Genomic DNA, 14922 nt, shown 5'->3' with positions numbered 1-14922 from the left:
GACTAACAAATGAGACATTAAATACGCCCCCCTAGAGTATGTATTTTCTGGTTGAAATAAAACCTTATGCCAAAGGCATTCTACTACCCAACTGAAGCTCGTAACAATCATGTCATAATTTTAAAACCTGTCTTGGCTCGACACAAGGCACATTTCTTGGACTTGATCAAAGCACAGTTATGCAATGCACACTTTCAGTGCTTTAGTAAGTTATACACAAGCAAAGTTTCAATAGTGATCAAAAGCTGCAAAAAGCCAAAAAACATATTAGTTGGGTTACTGCAATCCATACATCTCCTTATTACTGAACAAAACCAGTGATTTTTGAAAAGACAGTTTTTGTGACAAAGGGAATTATTTATAGCCCCATCTGGATGAATAAAATAAATTAAAGACAGCAGTAGGATTTTCTAAAGTTTCTTCAGTTACTAGTTCATGTTATTAACCACAAGTTAAATGACACCTAATATAACTACAGTCTTTGATAAAGTAATCCAGTTTAACAGACTATATGGAAATTCTTATAATAAAAATCTCTACTTCAGTGACAAAACACTACATACTAACATACTCTTCAAAGCTCTTTGTTGTTGCTCATCTTCACTAAAAACCAACCTTTAGGAAGCAAGAATTACTTCCATTTGAAAAATGAAAAAGAAAAAAAAAAAGACAAAGATTTCAGAAGCATATCTAAACATTCCCCTTAAAAATCCAATCCTCATATACATTTCTCAAAGCTCCTAAAATCAATAAGCATGAGAACCAGAATTAGTTTTTCCATACTCTATCACTGCTTGTGCCTTACTAAGTCAATTTATTCAGATAATGTATTTGGATAAAGGTTGATTAAACTGATAAAAACTAGAAACCCTGCTCAACAGAAGATGCCCACATTGAGGAGCAATGTATAAAAGTCCCATTTATGATTATGAATTGGACCCATGTGTTTGCTTTATCTAAATAGGGCTATTATTCCCAGTTGTCACCTGAAAAAATCTAGTAAAAATATACAAAATGTACATTCAACATTCAAGCTGAGGGGTTTTTTTGGCTGGTTGGTTTGGATTTTTTTGGTGGTTGCCTGTTTGGGTTTTTTTTTGGTTTTTTTTTTTTTTTTTTTTTTTAATTTAAACTCAGAAACTAGAATGATAACATGCAACATTTTCAAGCTGTTTTTCCCCCCATGCACTTCATGCATTGTGTCCATAACAGCCTGCAAGTGACCTCCCATCCCATGCAGCCTGGCAGCCCGTGAGAAGGGAAAGTGTTTCTTTTATTATATACAAACCTCCAACATTAAATTGCTATGTCTGACATAAATATTTTCCCCGTCTACTCTCAAGGAATTGCTCTGTGAAATTAAGCCACACACACACAAAAAAAAAAAAAAAAACAAACATAAAATGTACAAGCAAATAAATAAAAAGTTAAATAAAGGAAACAAAATGGTAAAGTGAAAAGGCACTACTTGGATTACATCCACAGAAAATTTAGGGTGCTAACAAGGCAGGCAGCTACAGTCAGATTTAATTGTAAAAAAACAACCATGCACCTTCTGCTGTTCTTCCTCCTCTTCAGATTCCACCTATGTGAGCACGTAGCAAATTATCAAGAAAAGGAGTGGTTAACATACGCTTACAGAGTAACATAGAAGCTTCATCTCTTTGTAAATGCTGCAAAGCGTGCTATATTTACAGACCTTTACTGTTTCGGCCCCAGATGTTGTTGAAATTATTAAGCGACTTTGGTCTTCCTTCACCTACATTGTTGTAGAATGACTGAAGTAATATTTGGCATAAGTGGCATGAAAAATGGAAGTTTCACACTATGTCCTTTTCTTGCTGTACTTTTCCGTGTTTTCCCAGATGGAAATTTAAGAATGGGTAAAGACAAAAAAATGATATGCAAAATTTCTGTGGTAAGCACCTTAAACTCTGCAACAAGTTGATGGTAAAATGGAATCTAATGCATGAGTTCTTTTGGTGAGAGAGTCTAGGATTCAAGTTGAACACCTAAAAATGGTATTTGCAAACTGTCTTATTTATTTTAAGAATGTTGCTGTCTTGGAATGAGTTATTTGCATACCATTCCCCCGTTAAGATGAATATATTCTTCCTAAAACTGCAATGCACTCTGTTGGAAATGGCAGCTAATCTTCATATCTTACCTACAAGTATTCTGAATGCCTTAAGGAACACCATTCTTTAAAAAGCAAATCGCTTCCTAGTCTTTCCACAGGTATAAATATCAACTGCTAATCTTAGGAAAAGTTGCATTTAGAAGTCAATGTTGTGCAAGTACATAAATTTGAAGAGGGGTTTACTTATTGCACATAACATTACATTTTGGATTCTGGGTGAATGCACAGATCACATGGTACATAATTGCCTTTTTATTCATTTCTCGCTTATCTGGAGTTCTATTTCCTGCAAATTTATGTTACAAATGATGGATTGAATTAGGTTACCAAAAAATGGAGAAAGTCATGGTCTTTCATTATTTTAAACTTAGATTGGTGTTTTTAATGATATCATGTTGTATTTAGCATGTTTTAAATATATATTGTATTGGTTTAATCAGTTTAAGAAACTTTGTTAAATGTACCATCGAACAGGCCCTCCCCCTTTTTGATTCTGTAATATTTGTAATATTCCTTTGAAGAGCAAAATAAACCACCGTTTTCTAGTAGTATTGCTGCAACATGCACAGCAGATGCAAGGAAAGGAGGCATTTTGTCAACCACTCCAGATGATGAGAGCAATGCATTAGCGTGACTGAGGCTTCTGTACATCAATTTTAACTGTGTATTTCACAGAAAGTTCAGACTCTAGTGATTAAAATCTGATACAACCTGCAATCCCAGGTAATGAACAAAATCAGTCTCCACCTTAACTGCTCCTAGAGATTAATAAAAGCCCTTAAAAAATAAAAAGTGCCTTGGACAGACTCAACTTTGCACACATCCTTGTAGAGCAGAAACAGCCAAAATATGGAATAACAAAAAAGCTGATTTTAAAGCATTCACAGTGTTCTGAATTCAGCTTTTAGGAATTTCACTTTTCAGATCTAAACAGAACTTTGGAGAGGTACATTCCAGTCAATGCCTGCAGGAGACATGCATTTTAACACAAACTGATAGTGCAAGTAGCACAACTTGCAAATAGTATCAAGTGATAACGTATCTATTATTACACAGCACTTTCAGTATTCAGATTTATATGCTCGTAAACATTTTGAATTACAAAGCAACTCTACCTGCAGCTCAGTATCTGTAGAATCTAATGAAATTATGCATGCTGTAGGAATTCAGGCAGAAAAACCACCAGCTATCTATTGACTAAAATCCCACAATGGCATTTTTTCAGAAGTGAGAAATTAGAAAGATACAGATATACACGTGTGTGTGAGTTTTTATGTATATACAGGCATGTACTTAGATTTATCCCTATACTAGGAAGTGTGCAAAACTGAGCAAGCCTCTGGGAGCATAAGCATAAGAGCTATGTGCAAGTGTCAACATTTAAGCAAGAAAATTACACACCTCCTCTTCCTCTGCTTTGTCATTCAGGTCATTGTCATTAGAAGCACTAAAGGAAGTCACCTTAGGCTCCAGGTAGCAGAGGGACAGAGCGAGAGGAAGGGAAAATGTGAGTGAAAAAGGAATAGACTGGAAAGCAGACAGAAGCAGCACGAAGATAAGGAGAAAAGAGGGGATGAAGGAAGGAGAGGTAATAGGAATATAGTGCTGAAGGCCAGGTGGGAGGAAAGAGATGCAAACATCAGGAAGGCTAGGAAAAGTAATATAACCATCCTCATCAAGCAGCGAGCGGAAACTAAAAGAAAAGCATCTGATGAAGCTGAATGAGACACACAACTCAGTGCTTTTGTAGTCATTTGTATGGATTTTTCCCTCCACAGCAGAGGAGCCTTGACTAGCTAGGTGTCTCATAGATTCAAAGATGTTATTTGGTAAAGCTATTTGGTTTTTATTATCATCTAGTGTTTCTTTCATGGAATTGACCTCTGAGATGCCTGGGATGGTAAGGAGGGGCTCAATAAAGGGATCTTCCTCCGAAATATCTGAAAGCGTGTCCATCTCAGGGACAGGTGGCCGGTTTGTGAGATGCAATGACACAGAATGGATGGGTAATGATGATGCGTGTACGTGAGTGAGCTGAAGAAAAAAATTTGGTGCACAGTGGAAAATGAAAGCACAACAAAATGCAAGTTTGAAGGCACAAGAAGAGGGAAAAAAAAGAAATTATTAGTTAGTGAAAATTTTTACTTAGAAACTGGGATAGCTCTACTAATGCAATAGAAAAGCCAACTAAAAATAGAAATCCCCTTGTGTTTTACAAGCAGCCAACTTGTTTACTTCTGTGGATTATGAAAGGAACCCATTACTAATGTTTTGTTCTCAGGCTGTAAAGAACTGTGCACTTTTGAACTGTAATAGTCAGTTACAACAGACAGAAGCGGACAGACATTCAAAGCTTTGGCAGAAAGGTCAGGGGACAGCGCAGTACACGAAAGACAAGCTGGCACTTTGATTCTTGGGTTTATAACCATTTCGTCTAAGACTTAAAGAGAGCCAGAAAGGAAAAGTATCTGTGCTAGGGGGGAAAGCAAGCTGTTCACAGAATTGGCATGAGTAACAAAACCTTACTGAACAGCTTCCTGAAACAATTTCCCAAAATAGTGGGGTTTTTATTTCTTTTGATTTAAACATAGAAAGATACTGCCACCTTGAAAACAAGGGAGTATCACCATTTTACCAAGTCCGAAGTCAAAACATAGGAATTTATTTTACCATTTTTCTCCCATAAACAATCTCTGTGTGCCTTTTTCATAGGGTAATTCAAAATTATTTCAACTTGCCAGCAAACAAAAAGAATGCAACTGTTGGTATTTGTTCCCTTCTTACACTTGAATGCAGTGGAAGCATGTGAACCGCACAGAGCAACTCAGCAGTCCTCCTAGGAATCAAATGGGTAGCTAACTTGCAAAAATGTTTGAAAACAAAATTACGCTTTGAATATGAAAGAAAGTTCTGGAGAATTGCCAGAAAAAGAAATAGTCTCCAAGAGAGAAGAACAGCAGATTTTAGCTGACACTTTGGAAGGAAAATTTTTACTTCAAATCATACAAGATCTAAATTTATTTTTTTGACCTATTCCCCCAGTAGCTCAAACAAACAAGACAAGTAAATGGTCATTTGCAACAGGAACAGATCAAAGTACTCAACTTTTCACAGAAATCTGTGCCTTAGCCAACATGCAAGTTTTTAAAGGATGACATAATTCTGCAATGGCTACTAAAACAATATTGTTACCTATGGTAATTAAACACAGTCATAATATACCCAACCTTGTAGAATGTACACAACTGTGGATATACTAACAATTTTTTTTTAAAGTCTAAACAAAGGAAATGAATAAAACATTAGTCTTTGAAACATTTGTTTCAAGAACTCATGCAAGCTTACTGAGAATTCAGATTACATTTATAGCAATAAAAGAAACCCTAAGTGAATGCCATTCAGAAGTTTGTATTCTCTTTTGCTTACATACACTTAGATTAAGTTAAACCTACAGAAAGACCTAGAGAATTTTCCATTAGTATTTTAACACGGTGTTCTGTATGATGCTCAGAAGTGATAGGCACTAAATAACCACACATGGACACCACATGAGCAAATAATTTTGCTGTGAAAGTCAGCCATACCTTTCCATCCTGAGTCAATTCTAATTGCGGAGTTTTGACTGGGCTTCCATCTTCTTCTCTACCACCTTCTTTTAACTTGGCCTGGCCAGCAGCTTCAATGTCAATGATTTTATCTCCAGCAGCCTGCCTTCCAGCAGTAGGGAAGTCTTTTAGCAGACTTTGGTCTGAGATACCCGTGGGAGCTATTAAAGAACAAAATAATTTTGGTTAATTGGGCTAAGTTGGAACATTTTGTTTTTAAGACTTCTTAACAAAATGATTTCATGGTGATGTCGACAATGAGCAATACAGGCTACTTACTGAGTAATACCATATTTTTCCATCTTCTTGGCTGTACAAAAATTCTATGATTCTACAATTGCATTTATATGAACAACAATATACCCTTGTCATATAATGTGCACTTACTATGGAAGGGGAAAAAAAAAAATTCACAGTATCAGGTAGGTATTTAATTATCAACTTTCTGATTAGTCTTGGAAGACAAATTGAAAGAACTGTTCTTGCGACTGTGTAAATCACCCTTACAAAAGAGAGAAAGAGTACTTTGTGGAAATTCAGTATTTTGAGAGGGCTGTTTTAATGCACTATAGAAATAGCTATGCACATAACTGTCTCAGTATTTTTACTCTGGAACTTTAGCAAAACTGCAGAAACAACAGCTCAGTGAAAGTAAGACTTTTCCTCCCTGTATGTTTACGAAAAATGGAAGGGGGAAATACTGAATATGTATACTTGAATATAGTCAAAGCACAAGGGAGTGAAAGACCTTAAATTATTTTTTCCTCTAATTTGATTCAGCATAATAGGATTAATGAGCAGAATGGCTTTTTCTAAATTAAGATGACTGGCTCAGTCAAAATAGTAGTGAGGAAATACAGGAGAATTCATTAAATTAAGCAGCTTTAATAAACACAACTTTGATACAAACAATTAATTTAGCAATCTCCTGTAATACCTCCATATGCCTTGACTTTACAAAGCCAAGGTGCAGAAAGTTAAGAGTGAGAGGCATTTTTTGGAGTACCTTTGAGGGATGTCCTCTTTTGAAAACAGTCTCAGCTCCACATCAGAGACTCCCTTAAGCTACTGAGAAGCCAAGGCCAGCTAATGGCAGTTGTGGGATTTGGGATGTTAGGCTTTTAGGACCTAAGTAGTAAGTTCTACAATTCAAGCTTGTGAACCCTTCCTGGGTGGCCAATGGATCATTTCTTGGGTATACATCCCTCAAGTTCCACAAGTAATTTTTGGCAAATCACAGAATAATTTAGGTTGGAAGGAACATCTGGAGATCAGCTAGTCAAACCCCCTGCTCAGAGCAGATCCAATTAGACCAGGTTGCTCAGGGACTTGTCCAGTTGAGTGTTGAACATATCCAAGGTCTTTCTAAACAAAACAAACAAAATGATCTTATTTCTAACTGATATTCGGTGTGTCTCAACTTGCAGGCACTCCCCATTGCCTTATCACTGGGATCCTCTGAGAAAAGCGTGGCTCCCTCTTTTCTATACCTTCCCTGTAGGTAGCTGTAAACAGCAATATTTCATTATAGCCTCCTCTTCTGGAAGCTGAAGAACCACAGTTCCCTCAGCCTCTCCTCATACACCATGGGCCCCCAGCCCTCTGGCCAGCTTGGTGACCCTTACTGGGCTCACTGCAGTATGTCAATGCCTATGTAATACTGGGGAGCCCAAAGATGGACACAGTACTCCAGATACAGTCTTCACAAAGTACTGAACAGAGAAAAAGAATAATTTCTTCTAATGTGCTGGCTATGCTCTTGCTAATACAGCCCAGGATACTACAGTTGGCCTTCTTTGCTCTAAGGGCACACTGTTGACTCATGTTCAACTTGTCCAGCGGGAGTCCCCAGATCTTTTTCTGCAAAGCTGCTTTCAGTGCAGTCGGTCCCCCAGCATGTACTGGTGTACTCCTCCTCAGATGCAGGACTTCACATTTATTTATGTTGAATTTCATAAGGTTCCTTTCAGACCATTCCACCAGCATGCTGCAGTCCCTCTAGTGAGGGCAAGGTGGGAGTGGAGCAGAAGTAACCCTTACAAGGATGAATATGCAGCTCTAGGTATTTGGGATGAACAATGGCACTGGACAGGCTGCTCACAAAGGAGAGGCAGAGTGCAAGCTCACGCTCTACAGGATTTCTTGATTCAAGTGTACACTCACAGTACAAACCGACATCTGGACTACTGCCTGAAGAACAAACAATATTTAAGGTTGATTTTGCATGAACACAGTTTAAACCTATTACAGCCTGCAGAGGGCAACACCAGCAAGATGCCTTAAATGTTGGCAGGAATACCTGGTTTCATTTGAGATGAAACCAAAGATGATTAAGGAGATAAAATCTGAAAAACAAGAGCAATGTTTCATCACGCTCAAAATTTTGACTGTGATGGCCTGCACACACATGCATACACCTCTGTATTCTTCAGATGATGCACAAGGGATCTCAGAAACGCTTGCTGATACAATCTCCAAGAGTTGGGCAGAAATCCAACTGTTTCTAACCAAAAGAAGCACAGGAACTAAAACCAACTCAGACAGTAACACTGAGGTGGTGATGAGTCTTTTGGTTGTCACAAGGACTCATCGCACGCTACCAGCACATGCACTTTTGCCTCTTATTTTTGCTTAGGTTCTCAGAAGGTAAAAGTTTGTAGGTTTCTCAAGCAAGTGCCACAGTGTGCTCAGTAAAAGCACAGTAAGTGAAAGTAAAAGTAGTAGAAGTAAAAGTCTTCTAAGTAAAAGATTTTTGGAGAAAATGGTAGAGTCAACAGCTGAATTGTAGCTAAATTCATACCACTGTCACAGTTCACTTAGATTCAGGCATACACAACTTCATTAGAATAAAAGTCAAGCTTCACAATTACTTCTGAAGAATTTTTCTAGCTTATATTTATTTCAGAAGTGATTTAGAGTAAAACATATGCTTCTACATCTCTCACACATACTCCTACTACACCTGCCTTTGGAAAGCATGCCCGTTTCCAATAAAGGAAACCAGAAAGTATTTCTGCTCAAAGAGACCAAACACCATTAACGACACAAATTTTAGATATTCAAACGACCTCAACATAATACTTGTTAACTAAACACAGAAGTAACTAATAAATATACTGGGATAACAATATACTGAATAAAACAATACAAAACTAGAAGCAAAAAACTTGTTCTGCCTTTCCTGTTTGGTGTAGAGAGGTACTCCAGCAAACCCAGAGCCCAAAAGATGCTGCTGACCAAATAATTCTAATCAACAGCATATAGTGCATGCCTATCCCATAAAACAGGTATAAGCAGTGAACACAGATGCTGTCTGTCCAATATAGCATACTCCATATATTCACAGCAGTGCCATACGACGATAGACAGTAACTTAACTTGCTGCTTAGGTCACCTAAAATTGACAAGTAACCAAAGTGGCTACTCCTCACATCACCCATCAGAAATCGAAGTTCATAAATTTGTCCATTTACATTCTGGCCATCCATAACGTTAACATTTTTGAATACTGGTCAGATCTGAGTGACAACACATAATGTAATCATTACACTGAAGAAGTAAGTCAAAATTCATACCTCCATCAAGGCTCCTGGAAACACGTTTGCTTGAAGTGCGCTCAAAGTATGGAGCTGGTCTGTCTATGAGGTTGCTAGCCTGTCGTGTCTGTGCTTGTGTACGTCCACTGTAGCGGAACTTTGATCCCAAAGTTAGAAACTTTGCTTTTGGAGGCTGTTCTGGTGATACAAGTCTAAAAAGTAAATATGAGGAAAGTCAGTTAAAAAGACTTTATTTTATATATTTAATGAGGTACTTTAAAGCTACTTATTATGTTTCAACTTGAGTTCACCACACATGATTTGTGCATTCCAAGAAAGGATTCTACCATAAGCTCTCAGAGGAGCTTCTAAAACAATGCATGTTCTTTATTATTTGCAGTTGGAATTGAAGTCATGCTGACAACCATCACATTTTCCACAGTATGACTGAGCATCTGGGATCCTTATCTTTTTGTGCTATCTTCCTTAAATGGTATTTTTTCCTAGAAAGCTGAGGCCATTATAGGTCCATGTAGAATAACTCTCAGATCTCTCTCCTTAGAATGTTACTTTCAGTAGAAACAATACATCCTACACTGTCTTTCCTATATTCTGAGGTACCAATATGGCAGCTGCTATTCCTCAAAGTTAGGGAATGGCATCTCAAAGCTGCACAGAAGGCAGTATCAAGCCAAAAAAAGATTGAGATGGCTGCAGAATTGTGACCCAACAGCAACAGGTTTAACAAGCTAGATTCAGACTCTAGTTTCTTTACAATGCCATTTATAGATTTGTATAAGTCGATGCTTGCTGGATATAAGGAGGGGGGAGAATAAAGCATATTGTGAAAAGTGTGAAAAAGAGATTCGGTTACAAGTGCTGTTACTGTGGGGTATGTATGTTTGTACTCAAGTGTTAATGTCAGAAAGTCTAAGTAACAACGTGGCACAATTTGCTATGAGGGATTCTACTTTGTTCCACCAGTTTTTGACACCACATGAATTTGAAGAGACAGGTCCTCTGTACCTCCCTGAATTTCCTTTAGTATCAGATCTTCAAGCTCTTATTCATCTAACCCTCATTGCTTGTACTTTGTTTTTGAAATCTAAGCCATCAGCTTCAACATTGAGGGTAGTTTGTTCCAGTGCCATCCTTGCCGATAGGATAAACAGTCATCAGTGCTAACAGTGCAGTCAGTCTCAAAATACTTAATTTAGAAGCACTTCTTTTTTAGATCCGGATCAATGATTTTTTTTTTTTAATGTTTGATATAATTCACTGGTTAGGTTTATTAAGATACACAGTGTTTCAAATAGGAAGTGATGATGTAGTAAGAATGCCAAGAGCAATAAAGAAGGATTTCAGGGCCCTGGGATGACTAGTTAAGGGATCAGGAGCCCAAGTCTTGTTTTCTTCTGTCCCTCCTGTTGCAGGGAATGATGAGGAGGTTAACAGGAAGAGTCAGCAGCTCAATGACTGGCTCCGAACTTGGTGCCACAGACAGGGTTTTGGGTTCTTCAATCATGGCCTGATCTACAGAACACCAGGCCTGCTGGCAGCAGATGGGAAAAGCCTGTCTCGCAGGGGGAAAATGGTTCTTGGGGCAGAGTTAGCAGGGCTTATTGGGAGAGCTTTAAACTAGATTTGAAGGGGGATGGGCGTGTAACTGGGCTTGCTAGAGAGGCGCCTGGGCATAGTAGCTCAGCAACTGTGGGGCCGAGTGCTAGTACTTTTGAGAATCAGAAGGCCCACCACTTCTCAAGGGCAAAAACTACACACTCATTGGCTTTTCTGAAATGCCTGTACACCAACACGTGTAGCATGGGGAACAAACAGGAGGAGTTAGAGATCTGTGTGCGGTCACAGGACCATGATCTCATTGCAATTACTGAGACGTGGTGGGATGGCTCACATGACTGGAACACTGTCATGGAGGGCTATGTTCTCTTTAGGAAAGATAGGCTGGCGAGGCGAGGTGGTGGAGTTGCTCTTTATGTGAGAGAGCAACTGGAATGTATTGAGCTCTCCCTGGGAGCAGATGAAGAGCAAGTTGAGACCTTGTGGGTAAGGATCAAGGGGCAGGGTAATATGAGAGACACTGTTGTGGGTGTCTATTACAGGCCACCTGATCAGGATGGGGTAGTTCATGAGGCCTTCTACAGACAGGTGAAAATCACCTCACAATCACAGGCCTTGATTCTCATGGGGGACTTCAACTACCCCGATATCTGCTGGGAAGGCCACACAGCTTGGCATGTACAGTCCAGGAGGTTCCTCCAGTGCATTCATGACAACTTTTTGACTCAGGTGGTGGAGGAGCCTACAAGGAAAGGTGCTCTACTGGACCTGGTACTGACAAACAAAGAAGGACTGGTGGAGTGATCATGAGAAGATAGAATTCAGGATTAAGTGTAGTATAGACAAAATGACAAGTAGAGTTGAAACCTTAAACTTCAGGAGGGCTAACTTTGATCGTTTCAAGGAGTTGCTTGGAGAAATCCCATGGGAGCGGGCTCTAGAGGGTAAGGGGGCTCAAGAGAGCTGGCTGCTATTTAAGCGTCACTTCCTCCAACCTCAGGATCAGTGCATCCCAAAGAGAAAGAAATCAGGCAAGGGAAGAAGGAGACCTGCATGGCTGAGCAGGGACCTTCTGAAAAAGCTCAGGTGGAAGAAGGGAGTTTACAATAGGTGGAAGAAGGGGCTGACTGCTTGGGAGGAATACAAGAATGCTGTCAGGGTATGCAGGGAGGAAACAAGGAAAGCCAAGGCAGCCTTGGAATTGAACCTGGCGAGGGATGTCAAGGCCAACAGGAAGGGTTTCTTTAAGTATATAGGAGACAAAAAAACTAGGGAAAATGTGGGCCTGCTATTGAACGAGACAGGTGCCGTGGTGACAGATGATGCAGAGAAGGCGGAGTTGCTAAATGCATTCTTCGCTTCTGTCTTCACTGTTCGGGCCAGTCCTCAGGAAACCCAGATTTTGCAGGTAACAGAGAAAGTCTGGAGGGAGCAAGACTTTCCTTTGGTTGACGAGGAGCAAGTTAGAGATCAGTTAGATAAACTGGATATCCACAAATCCATGGGGCCTGATGGGATGCACCCTCGAGTGCTGAGGGAGCTGGGGGGAAGTCATTGCTGGGCCGCTCTCCATCATCTTTGAAAGGTCCTGGAGAACAGGTGAGGTGCCTGAGGACTGGAGGATAGCTAATGTCACTCCAGTCTTCAAAAAGGGCAAGAAGGATGACCTGGGAAACTACAGGCTGGTCAGCCTCACCTCCATCCCTGGAAAGATGATGGAACAGCTTGTGCTGGGTATCATCTTAAAGCACCTAGATGAAAAGAAGGTTATCAGAAGTAGTCAACATGGATTCACTAAGGGGAAGTCGTGTCTGACTAATCTGATAGCATTCTATGATGAAGTGACTAGATGGGTGGATGAGGGGAGGGCAGTGGATGTTGTCTACCTTGACTTTGGCAAGGCTTTCGACACTGTCTCCCACATCATCCTCACATGCAAGCTCAGGAAGTGCAGGCTAGATGAATGGACAGTGGGGTGGATTGAGAACTGGCTGACAGATAGAGCTCAGAGGGTTGTGGTTAGTGGTACAGAGTCTAGTTGGAGGTCAGTAACAAGTGGTGTCCCTCAAGGGTCAGTACTGGGTCCAGTACTGTTCAATATATTCATCAATGATCTGGATGAAGGGATAGAGTGTACCATCAGCAAGTTTGCTGCTGACACTAAACTGGGAGGAGTGGCTGACACACCAGAAGGCTGTGCTGCTTTACAGCGTGACCTGGACAGGCTGGAGAGTTGGGCAGGGAGGAACCTAATGAAATTCAACAAGGGTAAATGTAGGGTACTGCATCTGGGGAGGAATAACCCCATGCATCAGTACAGGTTGGGGGCTGACCTCCTGGAGAGCAGCTCTGTGGAAAGGGACCTGGGAGTCCTGGTGGACAACAGGATGACCACGAGCCAGCAATGTGCCCTGGCGGCCAAGAGGGCCAATGGCATCCTGGGGTGCATCAAAAAGAGCGTGGCCAGCAGGTCGAGGGAGGTCATCCTCCCCCTCTACTCTGCCCTGGTGAGGCCGCATCTGGAGTACTGAGTCCAGTTCTGGGCTCCCCAGTTCAAGAAAGACAGGGATCTGCTGGAGAGGGTCCAGCAAAGGGCTACGAAGGTGATTAGGGGATTAGAACATCTTTTATATGAGGAAAGGCTGAGGAAGTTGGGTCTCTTTAGTCTAGAGAAAAGAAGACTGAGGGGGGATCTTATTAATGCTTTCAAATACTTAAAGGGAGGATGCCAGAGGGATGGGAGGAGTCTTTTTTCAGTGGTGCCCATTGATAGGACGAGGGGTAATGGGCACAAGCTTAAACATAGGAAGTTCCATCTTAACATGAGGAGGAACTTCTTCACTTTGAGGGTAGTGGAGCACTGGATCAGGCTGCCCAGAGAGGTTGTGGAGTCTCCCACTCTGGAGACGTTCAAAACCCGCCTGGATGCTGTCCTGTGCAACCTGTTGTAGGTGACCCTGCTCTGGCAGGGGGGTTGGACTAGATGATCTTTAGAGGTCCCTTCCAACCCTGACTATTCTGTGATTCTGTAACTCTTCAGTCTCAGCTTCTCTAGAAAGGTCCTTGATGTTGCTCCTTGGATCAACGTAATGCCATAAATACATGCTCACCCAGCACGGCAGTCTCCATGGCCTATTCTCCCCCTGTATAAAACCATCAGACTATTACAGATAGAGCTTTCCGATTTGAGGATCTGCAAAGAATGAGAAGCTCACTAAACATCAGCTTCTTTCAAGCAGAATCAGCAACTACTATACCCTTTGTACTGAAGATGGCACAGATGGGCAAGCAAGACTTAAAAGTATGCTGACTTTGTTCTACTCTTTTGAAGCATTTGCACAGGGAATATCTGCATCAGTGGAATCCGATCCAACATACATTAAGACAGTATCCAGTGGTGGGTGTTCTGAAAACTTACAGTCATTCTAAAGATATTTCAGCAAAACTGAAGAATTTTCAGATACTTAGCAAAAAGAACAGTGAGCTAGGTAGAAGGTTACCATTTTTTCTAAGAGAGGATGTTTATGGCTTTGTCAGAGTGCTAGCCAGAAGGATCCAATCCTGCATGCCTAAAATGCATATGCATGCACCTGAATACTAATCCTTTCCAACACATTTTTAAAGAAAACAGAATTCAAGACAGACTAATCCACCCTTCTGCACTAAGGCCTGCACTTATACAATAAAATCTCAAGCATCTGGAGCTTCACTTTCATTGCTTCTATAAAGCAGCTTTTTGCAATCTTTGTGACAATTTATTTTTGCACATTATTTCCAAGAGACAGTGCATTATACATTAAGAGGAAGACAGCTAAGAGGGTTTTTCCAAGGTTCTTTCTGTTCTTTTCCAGTCTTGGCAAGGCTACAGCATTAACTGCCATTTTTATCTTCCACCCTGCTGAGATAAACTTTTAATCTTTTAATGTGAAAAAAACAAGAGAACTAATTACTTCCTGATTAAGGGCATTTGAATGGATTTTTTGTATTACAAGCTTAATTACATTAAACAACTGAAGACTATGCTTTTACCATTTTAAGACATTCTGGGGAGACACTGAAACAA

General features: G+C 40.3%; 1 protein-coding gene across 1 annotated transcript in view; it reads right to left on the bottom strand.

The window, feature by feature from the left end:
* The window catches only part of EPB41L2 (erythrocyte membrane protein band 4.1 like 2), a 125764-nt gene that overhangs the window by 21694 nt on the left and 89148 nt on the right, over nucleotides 1–14922 (bottom strand). The window contains exons 11-13 of the mRNA XM_082480852.1: nucleotides 9321–9493; nucleotides 5725–5906; nucleotides 1289–1351 (exon numbers count right to left, since the gene is read on the bottom strand). Of these exons, the coding sequence (XP_082336978.1) occupies nucleotides 1289–1351; nucleotides 5725–5906; nucleotides 9321–9493 (418 nt within the window). The remainder of the gene's footprint in view (nucleotides 1–1288; nucleotides 1352–5724; nucleotides 5907–9320; nucleotides 9494–14922) is intronic.

The sequence above is a fragment of the Vanellus vanellus genome (genome assembly GCF_965231255.1).
Source record: "Vanellus vanellus genome assembly, chromosome: 3".
Lineage (NCBI taxonomy): Eukaryota > Metazoa > Chordata > Aves > Charadriiformes > Charadriidae > Vanellus > Vanellus vanellus.
This window is presented reverse-complemented; position numbering and strand designations above follow the sequence as displayed.